General features: G+C 36.4%; 1 protein-coding gene across 3 annotated transcripts in view; it reads left to right on the plus strand.

Moving 5' to 3' along the window:
* The window catches only part of PARP8 (poly(ADP-ribose) polymerase family member 8), a 163,407-nt gene that overhangs the window by 92,788 nt on the left and 46,199 nt on the right, over positions 1-24,420 (plus strand). For all 3 annotated transcript variants that reach the window (XM_074357970.1, XM_010966306.3, XM_010966305.3), the window contains exons 8-12: positions 1,035-1,129; positions 10,251-10,311; positions 10,794-10,884; positions 18,603-18,669; positions 24,095-24,220. In XM_074357970.1, coding sequence (XP_074214071.1) covers positions 1,035-1,129; positions 10,251-10,311; positions 10,794-10,884; positions 18,603-18,669; positions 24,095-24,220 — 440 coding nt within the window. The remainder of the gene's footprint in view (positions 1-1,034; positions 1,130-10,250; positions 10,312-10,793; positions 10,885-18,602; positions 18,670-24,094; positions 24,221-24,420) is intronic.

Here is a 24,420-nt window from a genome sequence, read left to right on the forward strand (position 1 = left end):
TCATTACAGAGATTTTGCAGACAGCATTTTATTGTGCTTTTAACTTTTACATTTACTTTGAAATGGCGACACTTCTAATAAAAGCATGGATTGTTTTAGATAGAAGATAATTAACCTTTATTAAAATTGATGGGCCCTAATTATTGAGCATCCTTATTATTTGTATTCATCGTTTTCCTTCCCTCTTATCCTGATATAAAGTGTCTGTTGAAAAGTTGTTACGAAGAAACATCATAATTTATGTACATGAAAGTAGCATAGCTATATATGCATAGATACACAAGGATTAATTATATTTTTCCAGGATAATGTTATAGTTTAAAACTGAACAATTCATTTTAGGATATGGCTACGTAAGTTGTCTTGTTCTGTTTCTGTAAACTTCTTGATCAAATATCTTTTGTAACTTGGATAGTATAATGGAAAGGTAATATGTTAAAGAGATGCTTTAAAGCCAAAGTTGTTATTACATAAAAGAATACAAGCAATTTATGCTTTCAGAATAAAAAATCAGTAATTTGTCAATCAGGCATAGGCAAAGAAGTATAGATATGGACATAAATAAAACTAGGTTTTTCCCTCCAGAAATGCCTTACTAAGAATGGGGTACTTTTCCTAATGATTCTTTAACCAATATAGCACTTTAACATTTTGTAAAGTAATTCTTCCTGTTTTTGCTTACACAGCTAATTCTTACAAAGGGGAAGTAAATGCTGTTTTTCAGCCTAGAAGTTTTCCATATTATCTGCCAGACACTTGCTTCCTGCCTTTAACAATGGCATTATCTTCGTATCAGAGTAGTCTAATTTTACTCTACAAAGTAGTCTAATTTTACTATAATAAATTACAGTAGATGGATGTGAACCTAAGAACTTTAGTTTATACACCGCTGAACTATCTGCACTCTTTAATAAAGACGACAGGGAGAATGCCCGTGGCAGAACCGAGAGGGGAACCTGTCAGGAGATTGTCTGTAGTTGGTTCTCTTGATTGTCTTCACCCTAAGCCACTTCTCATGAATCCTCTTCCGTCAGGTGAACTATGACGGGGAGCTGCACAAGCACCCCCAGCTGGAAGCGGACCTGTCGGCAGTGAGAGAGATATACGGGCCACACGCAGTTTCTCTCAGGTAAGTAAGTACTCTGGTGAGTACAAATTAAAATTATTTGGAGAGTCACTGGGATTTTCTTTTGGAGTTATTTAGAAATTTTCTTGGGCTTAATTATATTTGAAAGTATAGGAAAGAATCTATAACGTTTCTACTTACACAGAATGGCATATTTACGGCTGGTGGTTTTGTTTTGTTTTGTTTTGTTGTACATGTGATTTAAGATGACATTGCATTAAAGAAATTAGTTACTTTGGAGAGCTAGTCTGATAAAATATCAGTCTTAAGTAGCATCGTAATCAGTTCCTACAGATTTGGCCAGCTGGGCCCCTGCTGTTCTCATAAATCAAGGGAACATTCGTGTAGACAATAAAAGTAAATAATGCGTAACCACTGGTATCCAAATCTCATTGTGATATGTGATCTGGCCCCTAAAAAAAAGGAAAAAAAAAGACATAAATTTGCACAATGTGTGTTTGAGTGATAATGTATTTTATGCTGCACTTACTTAATGTTTTACTTGGTGATACATTTCCAGACCATTTTTTTTTATCACTTTAATCATTCAGAAATCCCCACCATCCTTATTCACCTTTTTGTTTCCTCTCCTTAATTTAAGAAAAATCCTTTTCTGCCATCATACTAGTTTCCTTCCATGAGTCAGATCTCATTAGTTCAGATTTTCGTTATTTGCCTTAAGGATGGTCTCCAGGTCCCCATGGAGTTCCAGACCCCTCTCCCAGCCTCACCTGGGTTCCAGCCTCACCCACCGAAACCAGGACTGTTCCCTTCTCCACGTACATTGTATTTCCTCTTGACTTTGGCCATTTGCCCGAGCTGGTCTCTTATCAGGCAGTGCTTCCCTCTCAAACCCGGTTGCTGTCTTTATTCAAGCCCCGTCCAAAGGTCAGCTTTTCTCTGGGCCTGCTTTGAATCTTTCTGCAGATTTAGCTGTTCTGTCGCCGGCACTCCCCATCGCATTTGGCTCGTACCTCGTTTCTTATTCTCTTCATGTCTTGTCGTTATTGGTTCACTTCTCTCCCTGTAGACCCTGAGTTCTCTGAAGGCTGGGGGAGCACACTTTTTTGTTGTTTGCCTTCCTTTTGTTCTGTTTTGGTTTCCAGTCATGCTTGTACTCCGGTATTTCGCATAGCACATGGCATGTATAAAATACAGGCTGGGGGGATCTTGATTGTTTTCAGTGGCCAACATCCATGAAAAATGTTCATAGGAACTGGTTACATTCTTTTCAGTGGAGGTGTCCAGATTTTGAGAGAGCGCACAAATACTTTTGTCAGGAAGTATGATACGGCTGTAATTTACAATTGCTAGGTGTTTTATTTTCCCTTAGAAAGAGAAACTCACAGCCACCTGCAGCCGAAATAAGCTGGGGTTGTGTATCTGGACCCTCTCTCTCCTACTCATGCAGGTGGATTAGGCTGCAGTTGAGTGAGAATGATTGGGATTATACTTGGAAAAGCGTATCTTTGTTTCAAAGTTCTTGCAAATTAGCTGTGATCATTTCACAGTTGATCTGTACTATGACTCCAGGACAGGACTATGGAGATTCAGTAAGTAGTATAGAATGAATAAATGAAGAAGGCAATAGGGACTATCAGTAAATAGTCCCAAACAGTGACTAATTCTTTAACTTTAGTCGAACTTTGCTTGAAAACTTAAAACTTGAATTGCAGTAATTTAACTGCACCCCCCCCCCCAAAGAAAAAAGTCTGTGGGACATTGTTAATCATTCAACACAACATAGAATTCAACTGATTTTCATTGGAAATACGTGTTTTTCTTTAGAGGATCACCTTAGCACACAAAAGCTGATTGCTTTTAAAGATGTTTTTACACATATTTCCATGCTATCTAGGCCTGAATCGAACCATCATATAGATATGAATATTTTTGTTTCTTCAGCAAGCATTTATTAAGTACTTATAATCATCCCTATTAGTATTCTCCATTATTAATAAAATTATTGATAATTATGAACTGTTGAAATCACAGAAATATTTGGAATTTCATTTGAGTGAGGTATCTAAAGTCATAAATGGTTTTTATTTTTTTCCCTCTTGCCTCTTCCACTTATAAATTTTGATCCAACTTAAATCTTAATGAATGCAAGCCATGTTCTTGCCTGCTCTAGATTTTCTCTAACTACAGAGGATGTTTCCAGAATAAATAATTTCCCAGAGGCCTCATGATGTAAAGGTGAATCATAGCAGGACTAGTTTGATTTACTTAAAATAAATAAGAATGAATTTACTGTCTGGTCTCAAATACTGTGGCTTGGACACATGGGAGAAGGAGTAGTTGGACAGAAGGTCTCAGAGTCATCTTCCTTGCAGACGTGTAAGTCTATTGAAAACAGACTGTTCTAATTAGCTGTTCTTTTACTTAATTGAGGTTTATACGAACTTAATGGAGTTTGAAGAGCAAAAGTACCTCAATATGCATAATAGGCTATTTGGTGTCATTTTTTTTTTTATGTGACATCTAATGAGAAAGGCAGCTAACCACATCTAAGTTCTCTGTAAGAGATGAAAGTAGCAGAGATAGGCAAAACCCTCTGAAAGTGAGCTGAAGGAGACCATGGAAAGAGTGACTGGTGATATGTTTATTACTTACATAGAGAATTTTAGCTCTCCCTGGCCAAGTCGTTCACAAGCAGCATTCTGGCTGTGTTGAACCACACTTGTAAACAGTGATGACAATTCTGATTCATGGGCTCTTGTGCAGGAAGGGAGGTAGGTCTGTGGGAGACCATGAGTAACCCTATGATCAGTCTGAATATGGCTCACCTTGAATCATGCAACAAAATGAGGATATTTTATGTTTTTCATTATAATTTGACTCCTATACTCATGTATTTATAAAAAAAAAATTGATCAGTGTCATCGAAAACAACTTGAGGTGGATAGTTTTAGAAAGGTAAGGAATTCCAAATCACAAAATTCTCATTTGGTCAGGAATGAAATGGTTCTGATAGTTTGCTTATGATGTTTCAATCTTTTACCCCATATAAAACAGTATCCTTTGCTTTATGATCATACCATCATCCATTGTTTTAAAAGTTCAAGGCAAATTAATAATATTCTAACCTTTTTATTGTGAGTAGTGCTTAAAGTAGCTTGGAAGATTGCCAGATTGTGACTGTTCTGCATTTTGATCACTCTTTGTGGTTGGATGATTGTATTTGGAGTTGATGATTTGGAGGACAGGGCATGCTGAAGATTTTTTAAGATTTGAGGAAGCTCTGCTACTATATCCAGGCCCATCAGCCAAGCATGTATCTCCCAAAAAAGAGAGAGAGAGAATGAGAGAGATTGAGAGAGAAAGAAAGAAAGAAAAGGGAAGAAAAAGCCACATATACCAGGGTGGACCACTTTAATTTCTCTGGATTTCTGAATTTCCTTTAGTTGTGGGCCCGTAGGACCACATGATAGATATTCCAGTTCTCTTCTGGCGTATGGATTGTATTTCCCTAACTCTTATAATGTGGACAACACAACTAGTGTTGGCATAAGTGCTAGTGTGTGAGTTCCCCCATCCCCTGGACTCCATCACTCTGGGCCCCTTAGCAACTCCAATGAGTAGCCTTCTGTCTCCTGCCAGGATTCCATAGTAACCAGGTAATGTGAGTGAGATATAAATCTTTCTTGTGTATTAAACCAGTGAGAGTTTGAGGATGTCTATTACCACAGCATAACTTAACCTTCATTGAAGTATGTCATTTGTCAAAAGAAGATCTTGGAGTTGGATGTTTGTCATGTCCCTTCTAGCAAATTGATTCTCCTGCTTCTGCCTCTGGAGCCTAGACAAAAAAGTCTGACTCTGAAAACCACGGGAAAGTGATGACAGGAGGCACACAGATGAAAGAAACAAAGGGGAGACTATTTTTCAAAAACATTGGCACAAGATCCAGGTGTTAGCTTCAGCATGTCAGGTCCCAGACAGTGACCTCTACTTCCAATGCCTGTGCTTTCTTCAAGCAAAACCCAAGGATTTTTAAACTGAGGGCAGAATTGTAGCAACTGTTTACACTGTACCTATTATACACTTACTTTATGTGGGTTTCCTTTCTTATCTGGATCTAATTTTTAAGTTCCTCTCAGCTCTGTTATCCCTTAGAGAAATTTATAGCTACTGTGAATACAGTCTTGCAAATGCTTTAATCTGCCAAGATTTCTTCCTGACTACTGAGTTTGCATATTTCTTGGCCTATTCACAAGCATCCCTCCCACCCTGAGCATAAAACGCACATTGAGTAGCCTGCAGAGACAGACGTGCAAGCTGTTGGGTTTTGGATGTCATAGGAAGGTGTATGTTTCTTCCCAAAATATACTTCTTCTCAAAGTATAACTGACCAGTTGTTGAAGGCAGAAATAACCAAAAAGCAGTAGAGGTTTATTTCCCAAGAACTCATGGTAGCATTTCATGTATGTATGTGTATACATATAATTTCCTTGACAGCTAATAAAGGAAGGCTATGTATATAAAATACACTTTTTGTAACCAGCACAATCACTGCTAATTCTCAGCAGATGGTATTATAAAACACAACTGTATAACGAATAAACTGTAGTCTCATAGAGAAAGGAGGACCAACATAGGTGTTCTAACATTTAATGTATTGGGAGTATGTGGTGTCTCATTAATGAGGATGTTCTATCGATTTGTTCCATTGAAAAACAGAATGATATATATATATATATATATATATGTAACTGAATTACTTTGCTGTATACAAAAACTAACACAACATTCTTAACTATACACCAATAAAAAAAAATAGGAAAATGAATCACTGAGAATTCTAACACATAGTGCCCTCAAAAATACATGTTCATAGAAAATTATATTTCATACATATGTTCTTAAATGAACTAGACTACATGTAAATATGCAAGATCAAATGGCTCAATTTCAAGATATATTGATTCAAAGACTGACTCAGATGTCTGGAAAAAAATTTGTGGAGCAGTTCTCCAACCTTCAGTTTCAGAGTGAAGTAACTGCATCAGATCATTTCTGTGTTGTTTCTTTTATCTTAAAAAAGTATTCAAGTTCAATTTGATGTGATCTTTTCATGGTGAATAAATAGAGGCAGGGCACGGAATTATTTTGGGTTATTATAAACCCAATACAGCACTCAGTACACAATCAGATAACGAGCTTCACAATTCAAGTTGCATTCATATTTTAGGCATTCGCCTTGATTCTGCATTTGCTATTCATGAGATCCAAGGCTACTGAAAGGTATTCAGATACAGAAGCGATCCTGATGACTGGGTCGCTGCATCTGGACAAGCTGTAATCACGCTTTGTGATCCCGCAGTGGGAAACGTGAAATTACTGGCATTATATAAAAAGGGCATCACAACAGAAATTGGTTTGCATATACACAGTGTTGTGAGTTCTCTGGAGTGTGGCATGGAAACAAAAAGTGTACCTATTTACTGATCTACACCTGCAGAATCCAGTTAATTGCAAACCTTTAATGCCTCTGCCACCTTAAAATTCTGTATTGGTGCTCTGCTCTGGTGAAGAACACTTGTAACCCTTTAGTTCCTTTTTTTTTTGGAAAGAAATTGATAGTGTGAGAAATAGGGAACTTTTAACCAAAACAGTGTCAAAGAAATCATATAAAGAATACTTTAAAATTCACATATGAAAGGTTTTATAAAGAACATATGTCACATTCTGAACATAATTTTATGATAAATTCTGTCGAAGTGGTCTGGAAATCTGTTTATAAAGAAGGAGCTGTGGGTAAGGTTCATACTGATTTTTGTTATCTCTGATTCCTTTTTCCCTGCCTCTCAACATACCAAAGTCTTGCCAACAGAAATAAATCCAGAGTTGTTCTCCCCTATAAAATTGGCGAAGATGGGAGAAAAAAATGCTTGGTGATAATGAAGATTGGGAAATGGTCACTGTGAGACCTGGCTGGTGTGATTATAAGTTGTTTTAACCTTCTAAAATAGTAGCTAAACAGTATATTTCAAGACTCCCAAATATAGTTACACTATTTATTTCACTCAGTAATTCTAGAAATTATACTCTGAGAAGATACCTGTGCATACATTTTTATGCAATGGGCTATTTATCAGTATTTGTAGTGTAAAAAAAAATCAAAAGCAACCTAATGTTGTATTATATAATTTTACTTATGTAAATACAGACATTTAAATGTATGGTTTTTGAAGAATATTGCACGTATAAAGAATACTCATTATGGAAGAGAAAGAGCAGAACAAAAGTCTTTACATACCATGTTACCCTTAATGATAATCGTACGTGTTACACGATATATTAATGTATGAAAGAGACTGGAGTGAGAGGTAAACAGAAGGAATGGTCTCTGGGTGGTGGTATTACGATTGCTCATTGTCCAATTTTCTCTTTCTCATGTTTTATATAATGAGTCTATATTACCATACCCGGAAAAGTAGCGATTTAAAAAAAAACTAACATAGCATTTTTTATAAAGTAAATTTTATCCACAAACTATTGTTAATATATAAGTACTTGGTCTACTTTTTCGATTTTCCTATTTCTAGCTGATTTTTAAAAAGTATTTTATTTCCCATAGTTTTTTTGGTAATCTGCTTGCTTAGTAAATAGTATTTTTGGAAGTTTTCCCTCAGGTTACTAAATATTTTTTTATCAACATTTTTAGTAATGTGTAATTTAAAAACAATCATATCAACAAGCCATAGTTTAAGTATTTCCTTATTATTCAATTTTTTTCTAACTTCTACTCATATACATTCTTCTAGGTAAAAGTTTTCACGTATTTGTTATAATTTTCTTGGGAACGGTTGTAGTCAAGTCCTCTTTGCACCATGGAAATATCTTTTGAACATCATTAGTGATCTGTCCTCATCATTACCTTTAATAGCTCTCTCTTAATATGCCTGACTCTAGATTTTGACTTTTTATAATATTACAGATAATTTGCTGATGTTCAGGGTTAGCAAATTATGACCATTGGACTCTGGGGCCTGTTTTGAAAAGCCTGTGAGCTACAAATGGTGTTTGCTTTTTCAGAGGGCTATTAAAAAAAAAACAAAAACAGAAACAAAGAGGAATATGTGACAGAGATTCTAAGTGGCCTGAAAAACTAAAAATATGTACTATTTTGACCTTTACAGAAAGTTTTCTGAACTCTGAACTAGAGGCATAAAAGAAATGGTTCATGTGTTTGATCCTTATTCCTGTCTTAGGCTCTATATAATTTCATGACTAAGTTGGCATATTTTTGTATCCAAATTTGCATATCATGTCTAAATTTGTATAAAGTTATAAAAGTTTTTATCCTTTATGAATAACACAGATGTTTCAACACATGCAATTAAAAGAATTCCTTTGTGAATAATTTTATCCCTTTTTTCTCTATGTAACCTTTGAAAATATGACCATGCAAAAATAAAAAGTATAATTTGTAAATAATGAAAATGTGCTCAGTGTTTTGATATATTTTTAAGGAGAGAATGGAAAAGGCATAGAGTCCAAGTTATAATTTTCTTTTTTTTTTAACTTTTTTTTATGAAGTTACAGTCAGTTTACAATGTTGTGTCAATTTCCAGTGTAGAGCACAATTTTTCACTTATACGTGAACATAGATATATTCATTGTCGCATTCTTTTTCGCTGTGAGCTACCACAGGATCTTGTATATATTTCCCTGAGTTATACAAGTTATTATTTCCTAATGTGATGCATTTTTTTGGTCATAGAAATCAAAAAGCAAAAAGACTCCCTGGATTCCTTTATTCATCAAATTACAGGAAGCCATTTATTCATTAAAAATGCTTTCTCTGAACCCTATAAAAGTGCCAGTTTTGTACTACCTTAGCTTTACTTGAATATATAACACACAGAAATTTTCCTGAGTACTTACCATGTGCCTAATACTGCACTTAACGGTTTTGAAGTTGGACATGAATTCAATGCCTGGCTTCCCTACTGACCTACCTGCTCTTTGGCAACCTGTTTCACTTTCCCTGACCCTCAGTTTTCTCATTTACAAATGAGGGTAGTTATTGTGTCCCTGTCATAAGGCTCTGATGAGGACCTAATGAGATCACCCATGAATGTTTGACCTGGTTTCCAACACAAAGTGATCATTTATTGAATATTGAATTGACTAAGCACTTGCATAAATAAATAGGATCCGTGTATTCAGATCCCAGCTCTGCCACAGAGTGATGAGGATGAGTTACCCTATTACTCCAAGCCTTGGTTAATGGGGATGTGAACTGGAAGTGGTAGTGGTACCTAGTGCACGATGAGCCCACACATACAAAATCCTTAGAGTGATTGCTGGCTCAATAAGTGCTCGGTGAATATTGACCATTAACCTACATAATTTCTATGATCTCCATAGTTTTCTCCTTCACTTTGTTTAACATTGGTAACTTCAGAATTTCGTAAAATGTCCAAAATAGAGACCTATGTATGTGGAGAATATCAAAACTACTGTTTTTACGCTCTTTGATTAACTTTAAATATGCTGGGTTTTGGTACAACGTTGGCTGGAAGAAAGTCGGCCTTCGTGATGCCTTTGTGTGGAAAATGCTGTTGTTATTTGTTTTAATTTTGATAGATCAGACTTTTAGAGCTGCCTGTCAAAACATAGTGACATTTAAGTGGCAGAGCGCCTGGATCAGGTTCAGAACCGCTGATGTCTGACATGACGGGAGTATTTACGGGCCCGATACTGTGGCAGTCACTCATCCTCCACCCCCGCCTTGTGTCAGAAGCACCTCTTACCCTTAGGAGCAGCTCTTCATCTTCAGAGAGAACAGTGAAAACAGAGTGGTTGCCTGAAGATTATTTAATTTGTCACAGAGAACTGGTGATGTTTGTTTGAAACTATGAACCAAATAACTCTTGAGTTTACGCATGCATATGAGTGTATGTAAAATGGAAAGATGTCTATATGGTATGAATAGGTCACACAAGACCATAATCCAACTAAATTGAGTTAGTTAATTCATGTCCACAGTCACTTCTGAGCTATGCGTGGAAATCAGGGATGAGAAATCATGGTTAAATTCCAGTTTAAAATAACCTAGGTCACACTCTGTTCTAAGGAAAATGAAAAGATTAATGTTAATCTTTGCTTTCAGGGAATATGGAGCCATTGATGATGTAGATATTGATCTGCATATTGATGTTAGCTTTCTTGATGTAAGTATCAACTTACACAGGGTGATTGGTGCATTTTAAAAACACACTCTTATCCTTGGAAGAAATTTAGCTTTGGTTTCTGTTATATGCTTTATATACTAAGTTTCTCTTACTATACCATTAGTAACGTAATGACTTTGTTAAAGTGATTTATGAAGAATACTATGCTGGTTGAAGAAGCAAAGATTATATAAATGTATATATATTTCTGCCTTGGATCTTTTAGTATATTCTGAAACTCATGGGCTGGAAGTATAGTATGTTATTATTTCTTTTAAGTTTCACTTTAATTTTCAGATGTAAAAGGCAAAAAATAAAAGTACTTTAGCTTTTTTTCCCCACAAATCAGTAGGTTGTGAGATAATTTGTAGGCCTTATTGATTTATGAATTTCTTCAAAATAAGTTTAAAATTTTTTTTTAATCTTGGAAAAAATCAAGAACTCTAAAAGATGACTAATTCATGCTTTAAATATTTGCACAGGAGGAGATTGCTGTGGCATGGGAAGTGATTCGAACAGAACCTATAATTGTCCGACTACACTGTTCACTTACACAGTATTTAAATGGCCCAGGTTAGTTTTATTTCTCTGTTGTTTTGAATATTAATTAGTTGTGCACTGTGCATTAAGCAAAGTGACTCTTCATTTGGTAATTCTAAACCTAATTGTAGCTATCTTGATATTGATGTTTAAATATACTTGCATCCTAACAGATACTTTATCGCCAGTGTAACTTATAGAAACAGAAACTTATAATATTTAGTTGTATAGGTTTCAGAAGTTGACAAACTGCTGTGAAATAAACACAGTAAGACCTAAAAAAGAATTCCACATATAGTAGAAGCTCAGTAAGTATACTTGCGATTGCTCTTAAGTTTAATTATTTGTGTCTCTGATTCTGAGATTTAATTTTTTTTGATGATCCAACCAAAATTATTTATTTATTTATTTTAACATTTTTTAATTGAGTTATAGTCAGTTTACAATGTTGTGTCAATTTCCAGTGTTTGATATTTAATTTTAATGTTTATTTATCTCACCTTTTCTTGCTGTTGGATTTAGCCTAAATGTAACAGAAATATGTTTTTGAAAGTGGAGATCGTAATAGTATTTTTGTTTTCCAATACCTGAAGGGCTGATTCTTCTGTATCTCAAAGGATAGCTGTTTATAACAAAGGTCGCTATCATAAATATTGCCAACACTTACTGGATTTAAATGTTTTCTCTCTCTGCTAACACACACACACACACACACACACACACACACACACACACACACACACACACACACACACACACACACTATCTACTCATGTTGTTGCAGTTTTCTACTGCTGCAGAGCAAACCACTCCAAAATGAAGTGGCTTAAAACAGCTTATTTCTCATCATTATTTGGGCTCAACTGGGTAGCTCTTGCTTGAAGTTTCATGCTTTTGCAAGCAGATGGTGGGTGAGGTTTATGTCATTCAAGGCTCTGCTAGGCTGGATGCTCAAGATGGTTGGGCTTCAAATGGCTAGCCTCTGATGCAGGTGTCATTTCAGAGCTCAGCTAGGACTATTGACTAGAGTGTCTCCTTACACATGGCCACTGGGCTTCTTCGTGAGATTTGGGTTTCTTGTAGCATGATGACTGGGATCCAAAAGCCAGTATTCCAAGAGACAGGGTATGGTGAAAGGCTCAAAGAATCTTCCACTGTATTCTGTTGATCAAAATAGTCAAAGAACCCACCCAGAATCAAGGGATGGGGACATGGATGGCACCGCTTGAAATTGTGGCCATTTTTAATCTGCTATGCACACTTCACCATGGTCTCTGTGTGTTTTTCTTTAGGAATATTAAGGGACTTACATCTACTGTTAGGTTTTTTTTTTTTTTTTTTTAAGATCACCTTTTACTTGAGTTTTTTTTTTTAATTTATTTTTTATTGAAGTATAATCAGTTACAATGTGTCAATTTCTAGTATACAGCACAGTGTCCTAGTTATGCATATACATACATATATTCATTTTCATATCCTTTTTCATTAAAGGTTATTACAAGGTATTGAATGTAGTTCCCCATGCTCCACAGAAGAAAAATTTTTAAATCTATTTTTATGTATAGTGGCTAACATTTGCAAATCTTAAACTCCCATATTTATTCCTTCACATCCCCTTTCCCCTGGTAACCGTAAGATTGTTTACTGTCTGCCAATATGTTTCTGTTCGTAGATGAGTTCATTAGTGTCTTCTTTTTTTTCTTTTCTTAGATTCCACTTATGAGTGATATCATGTGGTATTTTTCTTTGTGTTTCTGGCTTACTTCACTTAGGATGATAATCTCTAGGTCTATCCATGTTCCTGCAAATGGCATTATTTTATTCCTTTTTATGGCTGAGTAGTATTCCATCATATAAAGATACCACAACTTCTTTATCCAATTGTCTGTCAATGGACATTTAAGTTGCTTCCATGTCTTGGCTATTGTATATAATGCTGCTTTTCATATAAGAAAAATAACCTGTTCTTTCAAGTTTATGAGATATATTCTCATTTTGAAAATGTTTCTGTTGAGTCACTACTTTTTAATTTTTGTATAATGTATTCTACTTAAATAATCAACATATAGTAGCATATAGTGACTGATTGGACTTAATGCTAGGCAAAGCCAAAATAGATGTTATATATTTTTATTTTGATTATTTCAGATACATAGAAATGTAATAAAGAAGAATTCCTCCAAATCCCTCTATACTGAGAAACCTGTAACAGTTTGGTGTTTCTGTGCACATATGATTTATTGTCTTAAAGTTGACATTGAATTATATAAATAGCTGTACACCTTAATGTTATGTGATGAGCCTGTCCTCCAGTCGTTAAATCTTCTAAAATGGAATGATTTGTAATATCTGCACAATATCCCAGCCTGTAGGTGTGTGTTTTTGCTGTTTCCCCATGTAATTTTCTATATCGCTCATTTTAGTTCTTTAGTGATTTGAAATGTACTTGTTCTATTTTATTCTGATGATGGTTAGAAGAAAAAGAAGCCCTCATGTATGAACTTTTTTTTTTCAATTAACAGGGTTAGGAAGAAAACTGGGTCATTTTATCTCTACTCACCCCAATTCCATCTGTGTGAGATGATGGTGTGCCGTGTACCACTGTTACTCATGTGTTTATATAATCTTGAATTTCAGGCAGAGATTTTCCTTCACAGTATCTCTTTAAAGATTTGTCACATTTGCATGGCATTATAAATATTTCAACAATTATATTTTAATTCATGTTTAAATGACTTTACTGTTCAATAACATTCATTTTAGTAACACAACTCATCTATAATTTAATCCTTTTTTTCATCTCTGTTGGTTGATTTACATATTTAATAGTTTGTAAACCAAGGAAGCATGAGGGTTGTGCTTCATTTTTCATATCTGAGAATGACTCTTTGTTTTGTGAAAAAGACAAACTTGACCAAGTATTTATTTTTGGAGTCATAGTAGTTCTTCCCAAAAAGGCAGAAGTGCTTTAGAAACTTCTGCTAGTTTGTGTCTGAAGTTTTTCATTTTGTTCATTTGTGAAAAGTCTATCATGGTTTTGTTTGTGTTTTGTTACATGTGCTTATTGAGCTGTTTTTTCCTCCACCCTTACCCCCTGGGGTGACTGATGTGGGAGTACAGTGGTCCAGCTGCTCTGCCTCGAGGCTGGATGGTGGGTCTCCCCTGTTACCCACAGGACCAGGCTGAAGCTGGGGCTTGATCTGAATTTGAACCCTTGCTTTGCTTTTCCTGTTTTAAAAATCTTTTCTCCCTTCCTCCCATCTCCTGGGAGCAGTCCGCAGTGAATGATTTGGCCTCAAATCTTCACTCAGGGTCTGCTTCTAAGAGAACATAACATACGTTGGTGGTCCAGGTAAGAAGCGGGTGAGCATCGGCTCCAGGAGGCCATCCCTTCACCGAACTGCTCTGGAGCAGAGCAGAACTCTGCTTCTCCGTTCATCTGCTCCTTTATTTTGAGATGTGTCATGGTAGTCTGCCTTTGGCTTTCTCATCTTTCATAGAATGGGGAGTTTTGAGTCAGCCCTTTAGGGCCCCTTAAGATTAGTTCCATCTGTTCCATTTGTAGTGAAATTTGCTGGAAATTTCTCTCACATGGGGACGGCATTATTCCAAGTTTCTGGTCCTCTCGCTGGTTTTCTCCAATTTCTAAAATGTACTGATTATGATGACGCTTGTTCAGGGCGATTTACTCACATTGCCATCTTCCTAGTAAATTTCCCAGAAGATTTTTTTTTTTTCTCAGAGAAATTTAAGGAAGAATTTAAAATGGGCACTGATACGAAATAATATATGACCGGACGAGAGACAATGATACTAAAAAGGAACACATAATTTATTATTCCAGAAAAAATAATTAGGTTTTATCCTAGTTTATGATTTGGATTATCGCAAACAAATAAAAAGGCGAGAATATTTCTTGAAGATTGTTTTGCATGTCTTTGACAATATCAGCATTTATAGTAAAATGAACTTGCAGAAAATGTATGACTAATCCAAGGTTTAGACTGATCTAGTTAACAGTTCTTCCTGAAGAGCATTTATTCCTAGGGTTTGGGGAATGTGTGAGTAATACTTATGTGAACTGTCATACCTGGATAGGGCTAATCTGACAGTCTATCTGTGAGTGACCAAGAATGATAAGAATTGGAGAAATATACTTCCTTACCCACTTTGAAGTTAAAGATCTAAAGATTATTTCTATTGTACATGGGGAAATATACTTTAAATAAAAAGACACAATGGTTATGATTCTTATGATGCTATAAATTTTTTCCAGAATTGCTGGTATATAAGTTTAGTTTCTCAAGGACAGGGCTGTTTTTAGTTTAAAGTGATAAACAACTAACATTATTAAAAATATTTGCCTGTGCAAATCATCTCATTATTGGTACCCCTCCATTTACATGATCAGAGTGTTGGAATAATTTCCACATATCTTGAATGATCCTCACTTACTGCCTTCCGAACCTTAATTATGAGAGACAAGGAGAAACTGAGTAACTTTTGCCTTTTTTAACACATGAAAATATTATGCTAGTATATCTTTCTCATTCTGTTGGGAAATTTGGTAGAGGCAAACATTCAAGTGTTTAATTTAGGAAGAATAGACATTTCTATAGTATTTATGACTTTTCCTGTAAAGGAACATTTGTTTGTAATTTCTACTTTTCTATGTTCTGTGTTTCTGTCTTTTGGTTTTGTTTTTGCCTTAGATCACTAATTTTAGCTAAATTTCTTTCTGAATATTTGTTTACTACTTGTTTGCTTAATGGGACTTTAGTATTCCAGTTTACTTTCTAACTGACTATTATTGGTTATCAGAAAGCTATTACTTTTGAAAACATTTTTAAAAATTAATCTAAAACATTTTTAAATTTATAGAAATATTGCAAAAGCAGTACCGAGTCCCCATGCACTCTACATCTGATTTCACTATTAACATCTTATATGAATACAATTGTAATAATTAATTGTGTTAATTTTAATAGTAATATGAATTTAGTCACTTGAATTTTGGAATATTTTTGGAAGTAACATCTTGTCAGCTTTTTCAGTATATTCCAAAATTTGGGGTCATTCAGATTTCATACTACTAATTAAGTCAGTTTGTAACTTATCTTTTCTTAGACAATTGATCATTTTGCTAAAACACTGACATTCATTTTCTAGTCATTCATAATATGAATAAGTTTTGGTCTGTGTATTATTCATTTGTAGAAATTATACATTTTGGATAAACATTTGTGTCTACTATAACTCTTCTCTGTCTATCCATGAGTCTTACACAATTTCCTTCTGTGAAGATTCCAGTTCTTCTAGTGCATTTTGGATCTTTCTACCTCCATGTTCCCAGTTACTTTTTCCATCTGCCTGTGAAGAGTTTGTGTCTTCTTAAATCTTCTTAGAGAGAGCACACTGTATTCTAATTTTGTCATCTTTTTCTTTAAAAAATAATGCCCTTGACTTTACAAGGTGTTCGGATTTTTTTATTCACTTTTCTATAACCTTGATTGGGACACGTGGGATTGCAGTGATGTACTCTTCTGTGTAAGGATCAGAATTGTTTCTAGAAAAGAAACTAATGGGTGATACAGCCCCAGTTTTCTTTGATCAGTTGGCTGTTTATATCCCAGACAAATAGCCAAGACAGGCAGTGAGGCAACTGGGAAGACCAGCTTGGTTTACGGCGTGGAGCATGTGTGCTCTGAGAATGTCCTATTAACAAGACAGCCTTCGCTCTGATCATCTGTTATCCCAGCTGTTAGTATGAATGTGCTATCCATGCTCCTGTTACAGTGTCACCCTTTCATTTGCGCGCTGCCCGCCATTTCCTACCACCAAATTAAGACACCCTTGCCACAGTTCTCCCTCTCCTTCTCGTACTGTTCATGTCTCTCCTAAAAGAGTCCCATCAGCAAAAAAATATTCCTCTCATCTTTAAACACGTTTAGACCTCAGATCACTCTACTTAGTGCCTAACACTCTGCCTCTTGTGGCTGTGAAATTTCTTGATTAGGGTTGTCTCTGCTCACTCACTTCATTTTCTTCCCTCTTGTTCCTCCTTGAATAAGCCCTAGACGTGTTTTGGACACATCATTTCACAAGCGCTACTCTCATCAATGCCACCGTGACTACCATATTGCTTAATGGCCCCGTTATCAATTTTGAGTCCTCCTCTTAATTAACTTAGCAGCATTTGATAACAGTTGTTTACCTGCTCTTTGAAAAACTTTTGTGAATATGTGCGAGATCAGCAGCATTCTGGAGTCTTCTGCCCTCCCAGCCATTCCTCTTCTGCCTTACTTGCTGAGCATCTAAAGGCTGGAGGTCTCGGGCCGAATCCTTAGACTTCCTTCCTCTATCTCTCCTCACTCGTAGTTTCTCATCCAGCGCCGTGTCTTTGAATCCACACATACACTGGATCTCCCAAATTTTTGTCTTTAGCTCCTTCCTCTCATCTGAATGGCTAAATGCTGCATTTCTCTATCCAGTTGCCTACTTAACTTTTCCACTCAAGTTTCTCACATTTATGATACCCAAAGTCAAGCCGCCAATCTTCCCCACCGCACCAAACCTGTTTCTCCTGCAGTCTTTTACATACCGGGAGTCGGTAAGTTGCATCCTTTCGGTTGCTCAAGCCAGAATTCTTTGATTCACCCTTGACTCCTCTCTTTTTCTGATACTTCAAATTCAGTTCATCTGCAAAATCTGTCAGCTCTCCCAGAGAGTGTGAGTCCAAAATGTTCACCACTTGCACTAACCCAAGCCACCATACTCTTGCCTTAATTATTATAGTAAGTTCCAGGCTAATTTTCCTATTTCTGCCCTTGGTCTTCACAGAGATGCTGCACTGCCCGTGGTCCTTCCCTGATCTCAGCTCCTGGTGTGACACCTCGTCCACTCCTCTCCAGCTCCACCACTCCCCTTGCTGTTCCAGGAATACTGAAGCACACTTCTTCCTCGGGGGCAGTGCCCTGTGCTTCCTCTGCCTGGGACCCTTCTCTTCCTGCCACTCTGTCTAATGTTGAAGCCTTTGCCCCTATTCAGCCATTTTTATTTTTACCCTGTGCCTTTATCACCATGTGACATGCTATCTATTTTCTTATCTTTTTCTGTCTTTTGTCTGTCTTCTCCCGCCGGACTAAGGCTTCATAGAGACAGGGTTATTTATGTGTGTGTTTTGCTACTCCGTCTTACAGTGGCTGGCACGGTGGGAGCACGATAAATAGCCTTTAAACCAGTGAATAATGAATGGTGAGTGACTTTTTCGAGAGGTAATCAATTTTATAAGCATCATAGTTATTAACTTATAGAAATGCATATACCTGGTAAAAATACAAAGCGCACGAGAGGGTGTGCAGTGAAAAGAGAGTCTCCTATGCCTTTCTCCCCACTGTTTTATTCTAAAAATAGGTGTATGTGTATACAGTGTCTCCCTTCCACCTAAAGAGTAGTATACAAACTGACCTCACATTGCTATTTACACTTCATGTATATTTTTTGGAACTCATTCTTGTCATCATTATACATATTAAACATTTACATATACATATATTATACATCAGTACATACGTACTAGCCTAGCATGGTCTCCAGAATCTCTCTGTAAAGTGTAAACAGCGATTTGTAGGATTGTGTATAGACAATTTTAAAATGTGTATGTATGGGTATACATACATATATTACTTTTCAGTGTTTTTCCTGGTTGCATTTCAACTCAACATTTAGACTGATTTTTTTTTCCTTTGCAGTGCCCACTGTTGATGTCTTTCAGATTTCCACAAAAGAGAGATTTGGATTGGGGCATCAGCTGAAAAAGTAAGCTTTCCAATGAATAAAAAATACAGTTCTGTTAAAGAGAACTGAGTTCTCTTTTTGCTCACCCTCACCCTGCCCCCCTTCACTTCTCTTTCCCCCATTTTTATTCAGCAGAGCTTTTTGAAGGAAACACCTCAGGAGAGGAGTTCATCCTGACACAGAACTGCACGTAATTTAGTTGGCAGAGCTCACGTGTAGAGCTGAGCCAGTTTCCTTCCCTGACCCCTGGGTCCACCCTCCTCCCCCCCAGCACCCTGCCTTGCATGTGAGGAGGCTGCCCTGGTACCCACGTTCCTGTTCCTCTGTGTCTCTCACGTGACCAACAGACAAGGAAGCAGTGTACAGATGGGTGTTTTTATTGCCTTGGTTTCTTTCCTCCGAGGTCACCTGGAGCTGACTAGTCTTTCAACTGAAGCTTTCTGCTCTGCTCCAGGCTGCAGCCTTAGCGTGACTCTCTTACTGGGTTCTCTTAATGGGTCCCTCTGCTTGTTCTCTGGGGCCTAGAGGTGGTAGCAGCCACTGGCCCTAGCCTACTGCACTATACATGGTTCCCAGACCTACACCCTGGAAATGCTCCTTTTGTAAATAAACCCTTACTTCCTGTTTGCACCATGACTAACAGTGAGTAAATTTATATTTTATAGACATAAAATTTCCCCAGTTGAATTGACTTTTCAAACATAGGAATGTAGCTCCATTAACCATAGCCAGAAGCTATACTGACTAAATCTCACACTTATCAAAATACCAGCTTTAAGAATTTGTGTTTATGGAGAATTCATGAAGGATTATTTATTCTTCTGAATATGCTGATGTTACTTCAATGTAAATTTGTCAAAAGAAATCATTAGATTATTGTGTACTTTTAAACACATGGCTTGGGCCCTCCATAATGTTTCAGTCCGCATGCTCACCTTTGTTTTAATGAGTTTGAATTTGACATCATACATTAGCCTTTACTGAGCAATGTTCTAAGAGAAAATACTTTGAAACTTTTCATTTTATTTACTAAATAGGGAAATTATTGTGGCCGTTTTCCCTGAGGTTACAGATGTAGGAGGAAGTTCACGGGTGGTAGCAAGGGTTGTGTGTATCACCAAGCTCTACACTGGTCTTAAGTTTTTATGACTTCACATTGCTCAGACGTGAGTTATGTGTGGATCACATCTGAAAGGAAAAATTCTTGCAAACCCCCTAGTGTTGGGTCCGAATAAGGGCATATAGAAATTAGAAAATAAACCCTTAATGTTTAGAATTCCATATCTCTGAAACTAAATTCAGTTTACAATGCATGTTTAGCACATTATATTATTCAGTGTTTTCTTTATAAGTACTCATGAGAGAAATTCTCTCAGGCTTCTGTACTGGGTTAGGTATGCTTTTCCAGTGCAGTTGGTTGTGTGTTTTCCAGTTGGCTTTTGTTTTTCAAGCCAGTATCTTACAGATCTTGGAGCTAGGCATGGAGCCTGCCTCTGTGTTAAGCCATTCAAGTTGGGTACTACTTCACCTTGGCACTTTTTTTTTCCCCTTGTATGATTTTTTCCCCTCACCCAGTTTTCTCCCTTGTTTTTAAAATTCTTTTTAATTCAATGACTTTATTCTTTTTTTTAGAGTGATTTTAGGTTCACAGCAAAATTGAGAGGGAGGTACTGAGATTTTTACATGTACCCCCTGTCCTCACACATGCATAGCTTCCCTATGTCTACATCTCCTACCAGAGTGGTGCATTTGTTACAGTTGGTGACTCTGTATTGACATATGATTATTACCTAAAGTCTAGCCTTCTACTTTATTGTACTTTTGTAAGCTGCTTAATAAGTTTATTTTTAAGGTGAAATGACATTGGTCCAAACAAGACATGAATTATAAAAGCACAAAAATCCAGGAATAGTTAGATTCTTACCCTTAGTGACATTGAGTACACCATTTGGGCTCAGAAAAAGAAATGATGTCTATAATCCCAACCCTGAGAAGTTAAGGAAAGCTGTATTCTGTATTCATCATTTAATCACCTTGTAGAGTATGTAACATTTTATTAATATTTCCATCTGAACGTTTAGCATTTTAAAAGTGTTACTTACTTTTATGGATAAATTTTAGTTTTTGTGGAAATGCTGGTATATGAAGTAGAACTTTTTTTAATGACCCTTGTTAAATTTTAGTTGACTTCAGTTTCTTTCCTAAATTAAAAACAACTGTGGTAGCCTGTGATCTTCAAGGTCAATTCTAGCCTAAAATTATGTAATAAGATTTAAAAATCTGCTCTCATTCTCACACTTAAGTCGTAAGAAGAAGCTGAAATATAAAGAGGTTATTTTTCAGAAACATACAGCAATTTGGGAAGACGGATTTAGACCCCAAGCCCTTTGTTATTGTTCAGGAAATAAGAAATACTCATTAAATTTTTTCTGTGACTCTTTATCTTGTGTGTTACTGACAACAAGACAGAATCTGAACAAAATAGCAGCAGCAAATACTTACGCAGTGCTTATTATACGTCAAGCACTGTTTTAAGTGCTTGACGTGTATTACCACCCTTATTTTCACAACAACCTTATGAAGCAGGTACTATTACTGTCCACATTTCCTAGGTGATGAAACCGAGGCCCAAACTCATTAAGCTGCTTGCTTAAGGTAACACACTGAGAAAGTGGTAGAGCCAGAATTTGACTCCAGATCAATATCTTTGACCCACCCACTAATCTGCCTCTCATGTAATCCTAGACACTTCTTTGCCTTAAAAAGGCATGGGATGTATTTTCAGCACTGAATGTGTATTGGGAAAATGTGAAGTCATTAAAAGAGCCTGAAGGAAAAAATACTGACCCAAAACAGATGTAATAAAGTGATCAGCCTTGAATAGGGTATCTATCAATCAAAGTCTAAGCATATCACAGACTATGGAAATAATCTTAAACTGACTTTATGTTTCATTTACATTGATCAAACTTAGGTTGTTTTTAAAAGAAAAAAAATAACACTGCAAATCTCCAGCATTGCCTTAAATACATACAAATATAAAATCAGGTATAAAGTCTTCATATGTTGAGTTCAAATTTATAAAACAAAATTCAATTTATAACTATAGTGCAAATCAAAACACGTAAATTTCAAATTAATGCACTAAATTCATTTTGATGGAAGATGTTATTTCGCTACTCTGTCTCACCACCACAGTTTGAACACAGCATTGGCTACTGTAGGGCACATTTGTTTTGAAGTCAGCGTGTAAAAATTTATAATGTTGCCCACATGTCCTCTCTTTTCTCTCTTGGAACTGATCTGGATCCTTTGTTCATATAGCTGGCTGTGACATCATCTGGTTCAATGTATAATTTACCTTGAAGTCTTTTTCTCTTCTTCTGTCATCAGCCAGTGTCAACTGTAGTAGTTCTTGGTGCCAGCACAGTGGTGAACTCAAACACCAGTGTGCGTGCTGAAGCCTTTTGGTGGTGGTCTGTTACAAGGGGGTGGTCATTATACCAAATGTGCTCACAAGTATATTTCCGATGACCACTGAAATGACACATGAATCACTCCGAAATTTCTTGTAGGAGACGGCTAACTGCCTGCTTTTGAATCCGAGAACATGTAGGGGGATCTGAGTGTCCAAGTTCAAGAGTTACTAGTTTAGAGGCGGAAGCCACACTTGTGAATGCTCATGTAGCATGAAAGTGGAAACAGTTTTAGCTCTTTGACTTGTCACTTTGTTCCAGTTAGCCTGTGGAGAATCAGAGAAGCACTTGCTGGGATTTTTAGGGAAGGGCACCCAGGAATGGCGATTTTTCATGGGAGGAAAAGAATCTGAATCTGTTTGGTACAGAGGATGGTGTCGCTGGGGATTTGAGGTTAGGTACAGGGGAAATGATGACCCTGATGTTTCTGTTACATTTAAATCTTGCTGAAATCTTGGAGAGAAAAAAATCTTCAAAAATTAAGTTGAAAATAAAAACTCTCCCTTGTCCTGAGCTCTAGGGAGAATTTACTGTGAATTTGGAACCATGCATCGTTGACTGCAGTTTAACCTGCTTCTTCCTCACTACCTCTGTGGCTAAAAAGACCCCAGATAATGCTGTACGTAACTTTCCTCTGAGTTCTCTAAGCTAGCTGACTAAAGGTTGGGGAGTGTGATGTAGTTTCTGGGGATCTGAGCTAATTTGGTAAGACTTCAAGGATCTCTAAAAGTTAATAATTGGCCTAGTGCTGAGTCGCACCTGCCCCTTGTGAATAACATGCTAACATAGGTCTGTCCGTATTGGATAATGCAGATGTTGCAACTCTGCCACTTACCATCCAGGCTAACTTGGGCAGGTCTCATTTCCTTACCTTACCTGTGAAATGTGTGGAATTATAACTACTTTCTGGGGATATCCTGAGCATTAAAGAAAAAAAAATCTGTATGTAAAGTTCCTATTGTACACCCAAGTATATTGTAAATTGTAGGTATTGGTACCATTTTCTTGGTCCAAAAGCAATTGTGTTAGAAATACTGAAAAGAGCATGAAAAGCACGCAGTGTTGAACTGACTTTTGAGAGAAAATCAACATGTTTAATTTATTACATACAATGTGTAATTATAAAATTTTGCATCTACTTAAATATCAGCCTTAAGGGACCCTTCTCCATTGCCACTTGAGAGATGGGGTACAAAAAAGCTATTGCTGCAGTCTGGGACCCTTCTCAGAAAACAAAACTGTGTCTTAAATCCAGTTGACATTATAGAACTCTCCACCAAGCAGTGATGTCGTGGTCTTGACTTAGAGAATATTGAGGTCAGAAGTCACCAGATTCCTGCCTTATGATAAATTCTAAGAGGATCACCTTTTTTTTTTTTTTAAACCAGCACATTTAAAACGGAATGGGCTTGGCTGAAGATAAAATTTGCTGACCTCCTCTTTCTCCGTAGAATCAATTTTACATGGTTTATTTTAACTTAGGATTTTGTAGTTTCATTTTGTTTTCTTTTTCATGAAGAAAAATACATAAGCAAATCAAGTAAAAAGAAATGAACTTTAATTGTAGTTTATAAATCATAATTACTAACAAAGACATTTTTAAACCTGTGTTTCTGACACTAACAAAATAATTCAAAATTTTCTTTTGCCACTTCAGCTAAAGGTGTTGATCCTAGAGGCTGTCTTTATGAATCTCTCTATATCCTTATTCTTTTACCAACTTTTTTATCATTTGTACTTTTAATTATATCACAGTAATTCATTATTAATTGTGGCACTGTAATATCAAGACATTTTCTATAGGATGCTTTCCTACACATGAAAACATCTTGTATGGTTCGAAATTACTCTCCCTAATTACCATGCATTTATTTTCTTTGATAACTGCATTCTCTACATAATAAAAATAAAGAAATATGACATTAACTTACCTTGAAACTGTGATAACAAACTTCCCTTTGCACTGACAGAATCATGCAGACATTTGTTACACAGCAGTGGAAACAGAGCAAAGAAAAATCCAATTGCCTGCACAATAAGAAGCTGTCAGAGAAGAAGGTGAAGTCTCCCCTGCACTTATTTTCTACCTTGCGCAGGTGGGTAACAGACATCCTACCATCATCTTGCTAAATGCCGGGCCTGAGGTATTCCATGGGTATGTAGTTAAGAGCATTCTCTCTAGTCTTGGCGTCTGTTTATTTTCTTTATGACTTTAAAGCACAGACCAAGTTACATGCATTCCATCAAAAAACAAGAGATACTGATTTCTATTTTTAGAGTTTTGTTTCCTTTATAT

The sequence above is a fragment of the Camelus bactrianus genome, chromosome 3 (assembly GCF_048773025.1).
Source record: "Camelus bactrianus isolate YW-2024 breed Bactrian camel chromosome 3, ASM4877302v1, whole genome shotgun sequence".
NCBI lineage: Eukaryota > Metazoa > Chordata > Mammalia > Artiodactyla > Camelidae > Camelus > Camelus bactrianus.